Source organism: Syzygium oleosum, unplaced genomic scaffold (assembly GCF_021117445.2).
Source record: "Syzygium oleosum isolate NSW1041296 unplaced genomic scaffold, Sole_v2.1 Sole_v2.11, whole genome shotgun sequence".
NCBI lineage: Eukaryota > Viridiplantae > Streptophyta > Magnoliopsida > Myrtales > Myrtaceae > Syzygium > Syzygium oleosum.
The window spans coordinates 4,148,158-4,164,838 of NW_026607495.1; the positions used below are offsets into that span (position 1 = coordinate 4,148,158).

Sequence of the window (16,681 nt, forward strand, 5' to 3'; positions counted from 1 at the left end):
CAAACATAGGCGAGAACGCGAAAGTAAGAAGCAACGGATCGAGCAATTTGTGTCGATATGTATATTCTTAGACATGCCCATGTTGCCATTTGGGCCGACCGGGCCTGGGCGAGACCCACGGGCCGCCAAATCCATGATCTACTCTCTATTCGTGATCCAGAAGTCCGAGATTGATGCAGCCCACCGCGGTGCCGAAATTCCAAAACTCATCCGCATTAAGCTAGATGCACGCGATGCTCCCACGAACAATTTTAGCCTCTGTGAGAGTGACCTCGCGTTTGTGGAATAGTAGCCCGTGCCATTCAAGCCACCCCCGTGGTATGTCAAGGGTTAGCGTTTGCATTTGCATTTGCATAATTCCTTGATTTTGTGTTTGTCACGCAAACGCGCTTTGACATGGTCTTCTCCCTCTGTTGTTCCCATCTACTTCAATCTCTATCAACCACTTTTTTGATCCAGGCATTACCAAACTCCAGCCACGACTTCCCCAGGGGACGACTCATGCGTCTCATCTTCAACAATGGAGCTGAAGCAGCCAGCTACCACCATGTCTGCACAGCCTCCTTCAATCCTTCTTCTTCTCCTTCGTCGTCTTCCTTCTGTCCTTCTCTGTCTTCCCATCCTAACGTTTGAACTCTCCAACGCTCAACACTGCTATGACACGGGCAACTTCACGGCCACCAGCAACTATGCCAAGAACCGTGAGCTCGTCCTCTCTTCCCTGCCTAGCGAAATGGCTTCGAATGGCTGGTTCTACTCTGGGAACATAGGGAACGGCTCGGACGTTGTTTACGTGCTCGGTTTCTGCAGAGGCGACTCTTCGAACGATACTTGCTTCGAGTGCATAAACTCTGCTGCTGAAGATTTAATTATCAAGTGTCCGAACCAGAAAGCTGCGTGGTCCTTGGGGACAGGAGATTCTGTCTGCATCATCCGTTACGCTGATCGTCCGATGTACGGCGTGAAGCAGACATTTCCGACGTTAAGCTATTACAACACCGGCGACCTCCAGATGGATCAGGATCAGTTCGATCGGATATGGAGGAACTTCACGGAGGAGCTGGCAGCGGGGGCTTCGATGGGGACGTCGGAGCTCAAGTTCGCAGCATGGAGGACGGCGTTGCCGAACTTTCAGACCTTATTCGCGCTGTTGCAGTGCAGCCCCGATTTGTCTCAGATTGATTGCCAGAGTTGCTTGTCGGATTGCATAGATGATTATCAAGGATGTTGCCATGGAAAACAAGGCGGGGGCGTTAACAAGCCGAGCTGCATTTTCCGATGGGACTTGTACCGGTTTTTCGACTCCGATTTCAGCAATCCACCACCATCTCCGCCACCACCAACTGCAGTCGCCAAGGCTGACCCTGCTGCTCCTCTACCTGCAAATGCCCAAGTCACCAATGGTTGGTTCAATTTTAAGGTTACTGCTGATTTTATATTCATGAATCACAGCTCTCATTCAGAGTCCGCGGCTGCTACGTGGGATAAAGTCTTATCGAATACACATGAAATTGCCTGTCCATGTATCAATGGGGATTAGTAGGGCCCAATGTTTGGATGTCCGTGCTATAGATAGAATCATTTTAATTTGAAATGCTAACAATCACGAGTTTCAATTTCAAATTGGATTAAACGCATTGCTTGATGTTGGCAGGTAATACCTCGAAGTCATTACGCATTGTGGTTGCTGTGGTAGGTTCGGCAATTCTCTTCGTGATGGTTATTGTCTCCTTGTATTGCTTTATTAGAAGGAGAAGAAGTAATCCATGGAAGGTCTCATCTGGTTAGTGGATTTATCGGTAGTTTTGCGTTCTGCATTTTGGTTGGTATTGGATGACTTCTTATCAAGCTTAGCATAAGAATTAAACTAGTGTGGGAGGGAGAGCGGGGTGATTTTGGTTTATATTCCCCTTCTGAGAAACGGTGCAGAATCTAAAACCAATCGTACATTTTTGTTAAATAATTAAGAAAGCCCAAATGGCATGTTAAGAACAAGAGAATTTTATCTACTTTTCTGATCGGATTCTGGAGATCTCATGTTGATTGCTCTGCATTTTCTTCAGCAAAAGAGGAGGTCAAGACTGCTGAAAGCTTACAGTTCAAACTAAGCGAGATCAGGGCTGCCACAAATTTCTTTTCAGAAGGCAATAAGCTTGGAGAAGGGGGATTCGGAAAAGTGTATCGGGTAGCTGGAAAATTTTTGTCGATGTTTATTTGGGAATTACATCACTACAAGGAGATAAACGTTGTTTCTTGCAAATGAAAATTTGACTGCAGGGCAAGCTTGATAATGGACAAGACATTGCTGTGAAGAGGCTTGAGGGGTGTTCTAATCAAGGTCAGCAACAGTTCAAGAATGAGGTCACTCTGTTGGTCGGACTTCAGCACAAAAATCTGATTAAGCTCCATGGCTATTGCTTGGAAGAAGGGGAAAGACTTCTTATTCTTGAGTTCGCACCCAATGCAAGCCTTGAAGGATTCATTTCTGGTACGAACTAGGACGTTCAAATTTGTCGCTTCCATTTCAATGATAGTAAATTTACTGATTGGACAGATTTTTGCATCAAACCATTTGGTAGTACTTTGCATTACACGCAGAACAATTAAGAACCTAAACAATGTCTATTTTGCAGATTCAATCAAACGTATGTTGTTAACTTGGGAGAGGTGTTTCGGTATTATAAGTGGAATCGCTCGAGGACTTCTTTATCTGCACGAGGATTCACGCTTTAGGATCATACACCGCGATCTGAAGCCTGGCAATGTTCTGCTGGATGAGAACATGAATCCCAAGATAACTGATTTTGGCACGGCAAGGTTATTCCTTTTGGACCAAAGTAGAGCAAATACTGCACAAATAGCGGGAACTTTGTAAGTTTAAAATAGACTTACCTAATGCTCCTTCGTCTATTTCATCCTTTCAAGGAAAGCATACAATGATAACGGGCACCAATTTCAGTTTCCCCATTGATGATTCTTGGATCCATTTGTTTTACATGTAACAGTGGCTATATGGCTCCTGAATATGTAAGACATGGAGAGATCTCTGTGAAGACCGATGTTTACAGCTTCGGCGTAGTGGTATTAGAGATCATCAGTGGCAAGAAGAATTCATACAACAGCAGTTCGGGGACTTCGGAGCACCTACTGGGCTACGTGAGTATAAATTGTGGAATTTTGTCCAGTAATTTAGTTAGTGAAAATCTATAAAGCTTCTCCTTGCGCATGTGAAATTACAAAACGCATTTAGTTGCTTTTGTGATTGTGTACTGCAGGCATGGAAAAATTGGAGAAAGGGTACACCTTTTCACCTTATAGATCCCTTGTTAAATGGCAGCTCGAGAAGCGAAATGTTAAGATGCATCCACATTGCATTGTTATGTGTTCAAGAGAACGTAGCGAGACGGCCTACCATGGCTTCGGTGGTTTTAATGCTCGGGAGCGAGAGCACGACCCTCCCAATGCCGACACGGCCTGCATATTTGACAGATGCCAGTGGTAGAGAAATGTCGACTGCCGCTGTTCATCGCTCATCACCGACATCAATAAACGAAGCTTCCATGACGGATCCACACCCTAGATGATATTATTACCGAAGGATCGAAGCTGAAAGTGGAAGTAAGACGATGCGAGCTGCTGTTTTAAGATAAGTTTATGCTTTTGAAAGGTCTAAACTCTTGGCACATCAGAAATCTAGCCAGAGATTATGTGGTGGAACGGTAAAATATAGAACGAAAACTCTTGTTTATTTTTATAATATGAGGGTATAGACTCATGGACCTGGAAATCCATGGAACACCCTGCACAGCACACAAACCAATAAATACTTAAATTCAAGCTTTTGATATACGCAGTTTGCTCTATAGAGTCCATTTTTTTTTTAAGAAAATACTTCAGGATCGCATATGTTACTTCATCATCTAACATGATGTACAAATCAAGCTATTCAAGTAATTTATTAGCTTCTCTCTCCTCCATAATAACTTGTATTCACGATCTAGTATAATCTCCGAAAGCCATTTTTTTTTTTTTATGTCGCTCCACACTACATAACAATATGATGTGCTGATATCTTCTCCCAACGGAGTGTAGGGAAATAGCAAAACTAAGTAAAACGAAGTTGATTTTCTTATTTTCAGAGGGTGGGCATCCGCCACCCGCCATTGCCGGACGGCCCTCGCTAATGAGCTATGGAGAGCCCGCCCCCCTCTCCAGTGATGCGCGTTAATGCCGCTGCTCGGCCGCGCGCAATCAATCATGAAGCTTTTTAATTAGCAATGTGTCAACATAACAAAAAGAGCAAACTTGAACAAGAAAAACGAAAATACACCGATGCACCAATTTCTAGCCAAAACAAGAAAAACCGCAAGACCCATCTCTCCCTCCTCACGGCCATCCCGCCCCCACCACCCGGGTGACGCGCATCTCCCGGCTTTCGCCGTCGACATTGCTGTCAATGGTTCGTAGAGAACTAAATAGCAAACTTTTATCATCAGTGGTTAATAGCCGACTGGAAATCGAAATTCGGGTCAAGGTTACACCTTAGGAGTTCAATATACGGTTGATCCATTCAATTTGCAAGTTATTTCCCTTTCATATCAGAAGTCTTCTATGTTGAATTCTTGCTCCAGAGAATTTGCGGTCGTCTTTCTACCGTATCGCGTGCTCTCTCATTTCCACTGGCACTACCCACTAGGCTTCTTTGATTCTCGGTCAATCCGTCAAAGTTAAAGATAGTTTCCACTTTTCTTTTTTTTGGTTTTTTCCCAGCAATTATGCTGTAATAATCCTACATATTCTTTTCATAAGAATAGATTTCTAAGCTGATAAGAAAAATATTGTCCATCCCAAAGATCACCCTCCCCGATGGAATTTGCAAGTAAAACGTACTTTTTTTACTGCCCCGTCGAAACTTAAGGAAATATCTAAATTCCAAAAAAAAATCATGAATAAATTCTGTATAGTCCAATTTATATGTCGACCATTACATATTATGAAAATCTCGTCTATTTAGAATTTGAAAAAGTCAAAGCGCGTATCCGACAATACTAAGAAATTCTTCTACGGTTCAGTGTCGTTATTGTCCTTTGTTTACTCCAATCTCTATCATCGGGTTATAAGACGACGTTATGTAATATACTCTGAAGCTTCGTACCAATTGTTTAAAGTGAATATGAAATCATAGTGGACCGCATGGTGCATTATTAGTGGAGTTAATGTTATATAACAGTCAAACGTTATATTTTAGTTTATTTGCTTTGGTCTGCGACACCTGTTAGAGAAAATTATCCAAAAAGTCTTAAATCTATTGAGATTGTGGCCGGACTTGGAAGACAAAAAAAAAGAAAAAGAAAAAGAAAGAAAGAAAAGAAAGAAGAAGAAACTATTAATTAAAAATTTTGAAAATAAAATAAAATATTATTAAATATTGTCCACATTAGTTCTAGCCGTTCTACGTGGCACTACCAGTGTCTACGTCAGCGATTTTATGTTAAAACTTACTTGATGGACTTAATTGCCAAACGAAAAAAAAAAGTTTTATGACTGAATTGACAAAATTAAAAGATTTAAAATTGAATTGGCAAAAGTAAAATAAATTTAAAATGTTTTAGACAATTTTTCTGTGGGTGAATAATTAAATTCTGAGAAGAAGACATAGCACACGATATTCTTTGACCAGGGCCATAAGAATCCGTGCAGGTAAAAGTCAACTTCGAAGATCCTGTCGTTTCCTTTCGCTATTGTCCTAATCTACTCCAATCTCTATCATGTTTTATATATAAACTTATACTCTTGACCTTCGCACCAATTGTTTAAAGTATATACGGAATAGTAATGGACTGGTGTTAGACAAAGACAAATGGGTCGTCACAGAAGTCAAGATCTACAACAACAGACTTATGTGGACAGAGAAAATTATTAAAAAAAGTCATAAACCCAATTCAGTCCAAAACCCTTTTTTTCGGTCAATTTTAATAGGAAATCGCTAACATGGATGCCGCTCATCTTACGTGGTGCGCCCAGTGCTAACATGGATAATTTTTGATAATATTTTAATATTTTTTCGAATTTTTATTTACTTTTTATTTATTTTTCATTTTTTTATTTTTTTTCTTTTCTTTCTCTTTCTTTTTTTTTTCTTTCCTTCTTTCTCCGGCGATCGGCCAGAGGCAAGGGTCGGCGAGGTCGACCCTATGTGGGCATGATAATTCACGTAACAAGAAATTATTAACAATTCGAGAGGAGTAAAAAAAATTTGGTATACGAGGGAACATATATATAGTTTATTATTAATCGTAGCGCGTTGTTGAATATTTCATATAATTATAGGGGCAAGTGTTCAAAATCTAGGTAAGTACGAGTTTGATTTATAGTGTAGTATTATCCCTACACAAATAATTTGATGTTGATATTGAAAATATGATGTTAACCAAAGTCCATACTTCGCTTCTGGAACACCGCTTTGAGTTCGTTCAAACACAAGTTTTTCGACCTAATGATGATCATCGAACGAGTAGGTGGAAATTTAAAAGAAAAGGCTAATGATAACATCTTTAAAAACGTTTTTCGACTATTGTCAGTTGACCAGTTTGAAGGTTCTCTAGACTCGTTAAACGTTCCAACTTACTTGTCGTGAAAGAATAATGTAGACGTTGTACTCCACCCCTCGTAGCAAAAGTGTCGGTCTCTCATCGTTGAAACAACAAGATTGGAGGGTTGTTGAAGTCTGTAGGGACTTCTTGCAGATTTTCAAGGATGCAATGGATGCTTGGTCCAGCGATTATCTGTCAAGCAACCGCCCGTTTTATTCCTATATAAGATGTCAGTGAAATTGGCAAACAATGAGGACGGTTCCTTCTTCGATAAAGCGACATTGGCCATGAAGGCAAAATCCCTCAAATGGTATAAGAACATTCCACCTATTTTTGTGTGTGTAATGTCTTGGATTCACGGTTCACGTTGAAGGAACTTGAAAACTCTGCTTGTTCCATATTACGAACATTTTGGGTTATGTGAGGTGGTCCAAATTGAGTAGATATTGGCAATGGTGGGGAATTGGCTCTAGAATATGTAAAATGCATATACCAATCGATTCCATATGACAAACTCCACCCTATGGATGGAGATAGCGCGCTCGTTGAATAGTGCCCAGAAAATTGTATGTTCATTGCTCTGTAAAAAAGAAATATATCCCACTGGCTTTCTCTGTCATCTACTAGTAAGGTTGAGATATACCTGAGGATGAACTAATCCAATTACATTCAAAAAGTTGGCAAAGACAACATCAACATTTCGAAGTTGGTGACTGAGCAAAGTTTCGTGTTTCCCCATTCTTTCTACCATGGCTCGTGACTTGCTCCCCCCACGGTGTCCATGGTACTTCGAGTTCGCCTTCAGTGCTAGCCGATAGATATGAAAGACAATAAGAGCAGCTTGACTATGAGAAATGTGAAAACGGATGGCAAAGAAAAAGGTCATCTGGCCTCCATTCGGTTCAGACTTTTCTCAAAAAGTAGAAATTTACAAACGTTGAATAATACTTTCATCAAAAAGTATTCATTTGACCTCCTTACGGTCAATCACTCGTTTTCTGGCAAAGAAAAAGAAAGATTCAATGATTTCAATGGTATGAAAATTCAAGCCGCCCCAACCCCCACCCCAAAATAAAAGTCGTGGACGAAATAGATTTCGACGAAGCAACTTGTGTAGGAACTACACTAACTACATATTCACAAATTATTAGCCCATCGATATTAATCTAAGAAAGACCGGAAACACCAAAGAAACGGGAAAGAAATGTGTCCTCCAAATCTCCTCCTCTTGCTTCTTCTCACCTTTGTTTCCGCCATTAACGCCCAAACTTTCTTCCCAGCGCCCCACTGTGGTTCGACCGGCAACTTCACCGCCAACAGCACCTACCAAACCACCCTCACCACGCTCCTCTCCTCCATCTCCACCACCAACTCCTTGCCCCTCACCTACGGCTTCTTCAATGACTCTGCCGCCGTCTCCGGCGCCTCCCAAACCCTGTACGTCATTGGCTCCTGCCGTGGCGACCTCACTGCCGAGAGCTGCCGCACCTGCCTCAACGCCTCGGCCTCTGACATCCACCGCCTCTGCCCCCTCCAGAAGGAGGCGGTGCTCTACAGTGGGAACTGCATAGTCCGGTACTCAAACGCCTCGATCTTTGACACGGTCATGACCGACCCTAGCAACCTGCTGTCCAACGTGAACGACGTCACGAGCCCGGACACGTACAACGCGGCACTGCAGCTGCTGCTGGACGATCTGCGGGGCAAGGCGGCAACTGGCGGCTCGCTGAGGAAGTACGCAACGGGGAACACGTCAGTGAATTTTTCCACCATCTACGCAATGCTGCAGTGCACGCCGGACTTGACAGAGCAGCAATGCAACGACTGCCTGTTGACAGTCATCGCAAAACTCGGGCAGTGCTGTGCGGGGAAGTTAGGAGTGAACATCATGGCACCGAGTTGCCAATTCCGATACGAGACCAATGCTCAGTTCTTCGACCCGGTCGGCGAGCCACTTCCGCCGCCCCCCGCACAGCCGCCACCGGTGGCCGATGCGCCGCCTCCACCACCAGGTACGTTGGTTCTTGTTTAGGAGTTAGATACCAGGCGATTATGTCTCTTTCTTCTATAATTAATTATGCAAGTTCCACGTGAGATTTACATGATCAATCGTTCAAATGAGTTTAATCTACATGCTTTTTAGATCATGCAATTTTTTTTTTTCGTTTGGATCGGTACGTTGGATAAATTGTTTGTTGCAAGAAAGTAAGTGTGCGTTGGTCCATACTTTCGGCCAAAGAAGATGTGGGTTCATATCTCTCATCTTTGATGCATCCACATGGCCATTACCCAACTATTACAGCCAGTTCATTGAAGCGCAATTCATGGCATACATAGCTCACAAGCCGTCCTATGAGAATTTAAAATTGAATAATAAAGTGAGTCTAGGCTAAGGATAATGAATCGGTAGCAGATCTTCACTACTTCTCATCATCCTATACCACCGTTCGTAAATTAACATAAATGCAAAAAGTTTCTTAAAAATAAAACAAAAGGGTATGAAAATTACGAAGGCATAATTGAAACATCGGTGACACGCACTTACATGAGATCTTAGATTTTTTTTTTTTGGTCGAAGAGATCTTAGATTATTACTAGGATTTTATAACATCCGAAGTCAATGGAAAAGAGAGGCTAAAACTTACCTTAATTGCGTTTGGTCGTCCGAAGATGAAGTTACTTATGATAATATTGATTAGTGATATTAGACATTCTAAGAAGTTTTGCCCAAATCCTGTCACTAAATGGCGTGGCGAATTTTTATTGGGGTTTGAAATAAGTGCAATCCCTGCATTTAATAATCGACAACCAATAAAAAATCGGAAAATCACTTAATAAGAGGGTTCCAATTAGTTCTCTAATTATGTATAGCATTTCTCTAGATTGAGTTGGGAAAGAAATTCCTCTTTATTATTTATTTCTTATATTTCGCAAATACAGAAAATAGAGATATATACTACTCTGTTACGGTTCTTCTAACCCAAATTAACAAAAAATTGTAATTAATTTTCCTATTTATCCTTTTCGTTGGTGCTCCTCATGTATATAGTGGTCCCATATGTGCACATGGGGAGCATCTAATAACTCTGCAGAAAGTTTTGACCAGAACATTTGCAAACCTGGTTGTTCCTTGCTCCACTCGGTTCCTATAAACCATTGCACTGTCATTACCCAGATTTCCGTAAGAAATTCATGAAAGTAATGGACTTGAAGTTGAAAAGGTAAACGGTTAAACCCAAAAACTTTAAATTATGGAGAATAATGCGATCTTTCTGAAATGTTAATACTCTCCAACGAGACTTGGCAATGATCGTAAACATAATGTGCCTATGCTTTTGCAGGTGGAAAGAGCAATTCAACGAAGACTGTGATCATTGCAGTCGCCGCAAGTGTTTCTGTGGTACTTTTTATCGGCGTTGCCATACTCCTGGTAGTGAAAAGGAAGAAGCAGCAGCCCAGACAAAGAGTTGAAGGTGAGTCTTTATCTTTTTGCATTGGAACAGCGACTGTTCATGAGGTTAAAAACGACCATGAAAATAATTGAAGTTAACTAATTGTAATGCTTTTGCACCAGCACAATAGTGACAATTAGGCCATTTTTTTTTTTAACAAATTGGGTTGAGAATTCCGGAACATGGAATTGATATTTCGATTTTTACATACATGCACTGCTCGTACCTGTTCATGTGCGCATTTCTCATTGTCAATTGTTGACATTGCCCGATTAAGCAGGCCAAAATAGCAAGTTAATTAGTGACGCTTGCAGGTGCAATTATACTTACTAAAAGTTTGTGAACGTTTCATTACGAAAACTATGAAAGGACAATGATGTTTGCTCTGAATGACCGTGTTTTTCTCTTTCTAGGTGAAGTTGAGGATGAAATTAGCACGGCGGAGTCACTGCAATTTGATTTCAGGACTATTAGAGCTGCAACTGATAACTTCTCTAATTCCAAGAAGCTTGGACAAGGTGGTTTTGGTGCGGTTTACATGGTACTAACTAACAAAGCATCTGATACTCTTCGAATTGCTTCAATTACATATCGATACTCACAAGGACCAACTTTGACGAAAATTTAGGGTTGGCTCTCCAACGGACAAGAAATCGCAGTGAAACGGCTGTCGCGGAACTCAGGCCAAGGAGAAGTAGAATTCAAGAACGAGGTCATGTTACTAGCTAGGCTACAACATAGGAACTTGGTCAGGCTCCTAGGCTTTTGTCTGGAAGGAGTCGAGCGGCTTCTCATTTACGAGTTTGTGCCCAATTCAAGCCTTGATCAGTTCATTTTCAGTATGTTTCTCGGATTGTCATTCCTGAAATCAGATACTCATGAAATGATTAAGGGACGTCTAATAGAATGTGATTTTCAACAAAATGTGTAGATCCCCTCAAGCGTGCGAATCTAGACTGGGATAGGCGTCACAAGATAATAATGGGTGTTGCTCGAGGACTGCTTTACCTACACGAAGACTCTCGACTTCGTATCATCCATCGGGACCTCAAAGCCAGCAATGTTTTGTTGGACTTAGACATGAATCCTAAGATATCGGATTTCGGTATGGCGAGGCTGTTCGAGTTGGACCAAACTCAAGCAGAGACAAACCGAATAGTGGGGACCTAGTAAGTGCTACAACCTCCTATATCTAATCCTTACCAAAATAACAAAGGAAAACTATAGAGCTAATCTAGACAAAAAAAAAAAAAAGAAACTATGGGGCTAATAAAATGGACATATTTTGATGTACAGTGGATATATGGCACCAGAGTATGCGATGCATGGAAACTTCTCTGTCAAGTCCGATGTCTTCAGTTTCGGAGTACTGGTTTTAGAGATTGTGAGTGGTCAGAAGAACAATCTTTTCCGTGTGGGTGATAACACGGAGGTTCTTACAAGCTATGTGAGTATAGAAACATACCTTCTCATTTCGCATAATGTTTCGGAGATCAATTTGCTCAATGTTGATCAAATGCTTGCAGGTTTGGAAGAGTTGGAGGGAAGGAACAATATCAAACATCATCGATCCCTCTATAACTTCTGGTTCAAGTACCGAAATCGCAAGGTGCATCCACATTGGTCTACTATGTGTCCAAGAAATCGCGGCTAACCGGCCAACAATGGCCTCGGTCCTGCTGATGCTTAACAGCCACTCAGTCACTCTCCAAGTGCCATCTCAACCCGCATTCTTCATACATAGTGGCGCTGAATCGGATATTTCATCTACGCAAGATTATAGTTCGAGCGTATCTGAGGCCAACAGATCAAGAAGCAGATCGAACAACCACTCAAAAAATGAGGTCTCTGTGACCGAGCCATATCCACGGTAGCCTCGACAAACGGGAGATCAGCATGCACTGCACACTAATTTTCATGTTTGTCATGGTTTTCAGATCATCAAAATGACATTCTCATGATTTAATCCTTCCTTTTATTGAGGAGTTATATGGCTTCATTGGCTTGGGATTGAATCCAGACTCATAGAATTTTGGAAGTGAAGGATACTCTTAAAAGGTCATGCCTTACCCTACTTGTGTAAAGACAAGAACAGCTAGAACAGCTTGCTCTTCCAAAGCTAAAAAGGTCTAATTAAAGACATATGGATTCAAGCCACACGTCCAGGCGCGCAGTTAAACCTTTATCAAATTTTGAATTGTGAACATTTTCGTGCCAACGGTAGTCTACAAATTCATTGATTTTGTGTGAAAACATTTGCAACTTTTATTGGATGGGGAAGTTGAGAAGATAATCTAGCATTTCTGTACCTTTTCTTTCGAAAATAAATACTCAAACATCAAGCACAAGCTTGGTCTTCGGATCCTAAAGACAAGAGACAGACAAATCAAAGCCTATTTCTTATCTCTGTAACTAGGCTAAAAAATATCATATTTTAGTACAACGCGCATTGCAAACGAATATGTCTACATCTTAAACTTAGGCGTGCCACATTTTCTTGGTTCGATTGTGGTTACTTACGGGGACCTTTTTAAGTGCACTAGGGAATCGATTCTCCGATTATATTTGGTCGTAATTGTCACGACCTCACCAAAGGGAAAATTAATGGATTACTAAGCCTAAAAACTTAGGACGGACTCTCCTAAGCCCATACCAACCGCAATTTTTGGGTTTTGATTTAATCAATTTAACATGCAAACTACGGATCGACCACGGCCCCCAGCAAAAATAACTATCATTAAATTGCATGTAGTTTTTAGGAGCATTTCATGGCATATAGATAAATTCATAAAAAAAAGCATTTAATTAGACTGGTGGTGGATTAAGGTTCTGAGCTTAATTGAATTATATGGATCAAGCCCGTGAGGAAGGGAAAAATTCGGCCATGCCATGAGGAGTGTTGGTGGCCGTAAAGCCCAAGCCAAAATACAAGGTTCTGAGCTTTCATTGAGATAGTTTTAGCCCATATGATTAGGGCTAAAATTTATTAAGAATTTTCAGGTTAATTGAGGCCATAAGCGAAATTTAACTTAGCCAAGTCCATGCACCTTGCCTTGGCTGAAATCTACTAGAGAGGGGAGGCTTTATTGAATTTAGTTCAGTCAAAGTTAGCCCGTTAAAGTTTAATCAATGAAAGGCCTTGGGTTATTAGAGCCCAGTGCATTAATAAGGTCTAATCATGAGAAACTACTGCACCTCGAGACTCATCAACGACCTTGCTGTCCTCATCAACGACGATCCACGAGCCGAGCTGCTGGCCCGTCGAGTTGCTATCCAAACGTAGACCAACCTTGTATAGACAAGCTTCAGCCCCGTCGCCGATCCTCGCTAGTTCCTTGGCGTTAGCCATGATGACGAGCTCTAGCACTGTACTGAGCACGCCAATAGCGAGACCCTTGCTACTCTCTCTCCCGACCCTATTGCTCTTTGTCCCGATGCCTGCTGCTGATCCCCTCCTCCGAGACAAAGACGGTGCTTGTCTCTCTGTTTTGCGGGTTAACCGAGAGTCCCTACCAACCACCCATGGCCATAATCGATGGAGGCCAAGCCATACCGCATGCCAGCAACACCCCCACCACGAGCATCTTCATAGAGAGCAGTCCAAGTTGAGGAGCCCCTCATCAAGAGTCCACCGGGGCTGAGCACCTCATCATCATCGAGAGTCTATTGCTGGCCGCCGTCCCGTAATTCAACGGTCACAAAGTTGGAAACCAAATCTTCCAAATTAGGTAGTTATCTCAAACCAAATTTGAATATTTGATTTATTTCCTAATTTGATGATATTGTGATCTAACTTGAATTCTTGTGATTCAAGGCATATCCAATTATGATTATTTCCTAATTTGACAATGTGTACATGGTCAGTAGTTCGATCTACAACAATGGGATAGGATTATCGACAGCATGGAAAATCGGCAACTTAATCCTTAAGCCCCAAGATAAGGGTAGTTTTATTTGTCACCAAATTTGAGTTGATTGAATGATGTTTGAATATTTAATACTTTTCTTTTTCTGATTTGCTGATTATCTCTTGCCATGAACATTTGTCAACGTTTGATTTGTTTCCTATGCAAAAAATATCGATAAAGATTGCATAAGATTACCATTTATGACATTTGGATGGAGCGCAATCGAAAATAGTTTCAAAACAAGTTAACTGACATATATATTATTTTGGCTAAGGTGTGTAAAAATGTAAGATGTAGAGTGAGGGATAAGAACACTACAAATGCCATAACTTTTGTACAGTGCTCACTTGAGTGCCATAACTTTTTTTTTTCGATCAACTGAGTGTCATAACTAATGTACGGCGCTCAATTAAGTGCCATAACTATTTATCTGATGATTTAATTGCCATTTAACTTTTCAATCGATCACTTAAGTAACATACCTTTTTAAAAACGTTTACTACAAGTGTCATGCCATGTCGGATTTCTGGCACTTGGATGAACTTTTTGAAAAAAAATTTGGCCCTTAAGTGGTTGATTGAAAGTTGTGACACTTAAGTGAACATTTTTTTTAGAAGTTATGGCACTTTAATGGTTGAAAAAAAAAGCTATGGCATTTAAGTGAGCGCCGCACAAAAATTATGGCACTTGTAGTGTCCTTATCCTGGTAGAGTGGAGATAAAAAAAATTAGATTTTTCCCAACAAATGTTGTATTGGCTACTAAGTGGAGACTTTCTACCTCCATCTTTTTGAATTATTAGCACTATTTGTAATGTTGGGGGATGCTCATAAGATGTTATATTTCATCTGTTTTATAATACTGATATTTTGCACCAAAGAAAAAAAGAACACAAGAATGATTGATGTGAGGTTGTAAAGTGGTTTCCAAAGGTAAAATTAAGGTATGTATTTGATATATTAAAAAATAGAGGTATATAAGTGGTTATCTATTAAAAATGAAACTTTTTTAGATACTTTTTCATATGAATTTAAATATTATGTTGATAAAAAAAGGACAATTTTTTTTGTATAAATATGTAAATATCATTAATCAGATGAGGTACAAAAGCTTAGGAAAATCCCTTGGCATTACAAAAAAAAGGACTAATTATGCGGGATGATGGAGATATATAAGTGGTTATCTATTAAAAATGAGATTTTTTTAGGTACTTTTTCATATGAATTTAAATATTATGTTGATAGAAAAAAGGACAATTTTTTTGTATAAATATGTGAATATCATTAATCAGATGAGGTACAAAAGCTCAGAAAAAATCTCTTAGCATTACAAGAAAAAAGGACCAATTATGCGAGATGATGGAGGAAGGAAGCCTCCATATAGTAGCCAACAAAACATTTGCTTGAGAAGGCCTATAATTTTGGTAGAGTGATGCCCTACCCCTTATAGCCTTACGAATCATAGCTAACAGAAGATGAGCCTCAACTGACTTGTTTTGAAATCGTATGTGATTGCGTTCCATCCAAATGCAATAGATAGTCGCTAAGAAAGATAGCTTGAGGAGTCTCGCCTCCAAATTTTTGCATTTGGTGGCCCTAATCATCCATTGAAGTTCTAAGTTCCAACATCCCGCTGAACACCAAATTCCATTTTGTGCCAGGATATTATGCCATAAGTTGTCGGTCCATGTGCATTCAAAGAATAAATGGTTTTTGTCTTCTATACTTGTAACATCCTGAATTTCGACTTATTTCCGGAATCAATGAAATAGATGTTATTTTTCATTTCATTTTAGTAAGTCTCGCCCGGAATTGATCATTCTCGGAATACTAACCTTTAGGGAATGGCTACCTAGGGAAATGTACGTGGACCTAAGAACTCGATCATGAGTCGACCTTCGGTGACGATCGAGGTCGCCATAACTCGAATAACCCTAGGTCGATACGCGTAATCCCTAAACAGCCGCCCGTTAGTGAGAGACCCTAAAATTGAGATTGGGCGATTTTGATCGTGAAGTTGGATCCGGACTTGGATGTCGATTTTCAGGGTCGTGCGCGACTGTTTTTACGAGGATGACGTCATTTTAGTGTGGCCAACGATATTTGGGGTTGGTATGGTTGGAAAATGGAAATTCGGCCCGGGACTGAAAAATTACAGTTTTGCCCCTGTGGGCACCGAGGTTGGATTCGGAGGCCGTTTGAGGTTATTTTTCGTGGCCAAGGTCATTTTGGGGTGGCCACGCACATTTAGAGTGATTTTGGCCAAAAATTGGAATTTCGACAAAAATTGGAAAAATAATATTATTTTATTCCCGGAACTTCTCAGTCGATTTTCGAGGACTTAGAAAGTGAATTTCGCGATTCTGACGCCATATTATGTTGGCCACGCACATATGGAACACGTATGTGCGAAAATTGGAATTTCGCCCCGGAACCGGAAAATTACGATTTTGCCCCTAGGCCTATTTTGGGTATTCCGAATTTTGGGGATTTTGGAAATTGAATTTGGGGATTAAGTGTGGATAAATATCAGCCCCAAAATATTGGACAAAAACGCCCTTAGATATTTTGGTTTGGAAGAATGTAGACCAAGTGTTTTAGGGGCAAAATTGGAATTAAGGAAGAAATTGGTCAAACCTTGGACCAAATATTTAATTGTTTCTCTCCTCTCTCTCTCCTCATTCCCTCTCTTCTCACGGCAGCCCCCCCCCCCCCCACCAACAGAGAACT

The 16,681-nt window shown here is 40.8% G+C and overlaps 1 protein-coding gene and 2 pseudogenes across 1 annotated transcript; all 3 read left to right on the forward strand.

Moving 5' to 3' along the window:
- The first annotated feature begins 464 nt into the window (after positions 1–464).
- Positions 465–965, forward strand: LOC130139315 (cysteine-rich receptor-like protein kinase 14; annotated as a pseudogene).
- Positions 966–1,038: 73 nt separating this feature from the next.
- On the forward strand, positions 1,039–3,765 carry LOC115668997 (cysteine-rich receptor-like protein kinase 44; annotated as a pseudogene).
- Positions 3,766–7,758: 3,993 nt separating this feature from the next.
- LOC115664728 (cysteine-rich receptor-like protein kinase 44) lies at positions 7,759–12,249 on the forward strand. Its single transcript, XM_030586618.2, has 7 exons — positions 7,759–8,605; positions 9,935–10,066; positions 10,459–10,586; positions 10,674–10,884; positions 10,977–11,214; positions 11,342–11,492; positions 11,572–12,249. Exons 1-7 carry the CDS (start codon positions 7,798–7,800, stop codon positions 11,917–11,919), a joined length of 2,016 nt encoding a protein of 671 aa, XP_030442478.1. The 5' UTR covers positions 7,759–7,797; the 3' UTR covers positions 11,920–12,249.
- The last annotated feature ends 4,432 nt before the right edge of the window (positions 12,250–16,681 follow it).

Coding starts and splice junctions, on each gene's coding strand:
- LOC115664728 (XM_030586618.2), top strand. CDS start 7,798: ATGTGTCCTCCAAATCTCCTCCTCTTGCTTCTTCTCACCTTTGTTTCC. Junction 8,606..9,934: donor TGCGCCGCCTCCACCACCAG/GTACGTTGGTTC, acceptor ATGCTTTTGCAG/GTGGAAAGAGCAATTCAACG. Junction 10,885..10,976: donor CCTTGATCAGTTCATTTTCA/GTATGTTTCTCG, acceptor CAAAATGTGTAG/ATCCCCTCAAGCGTGCGAAT.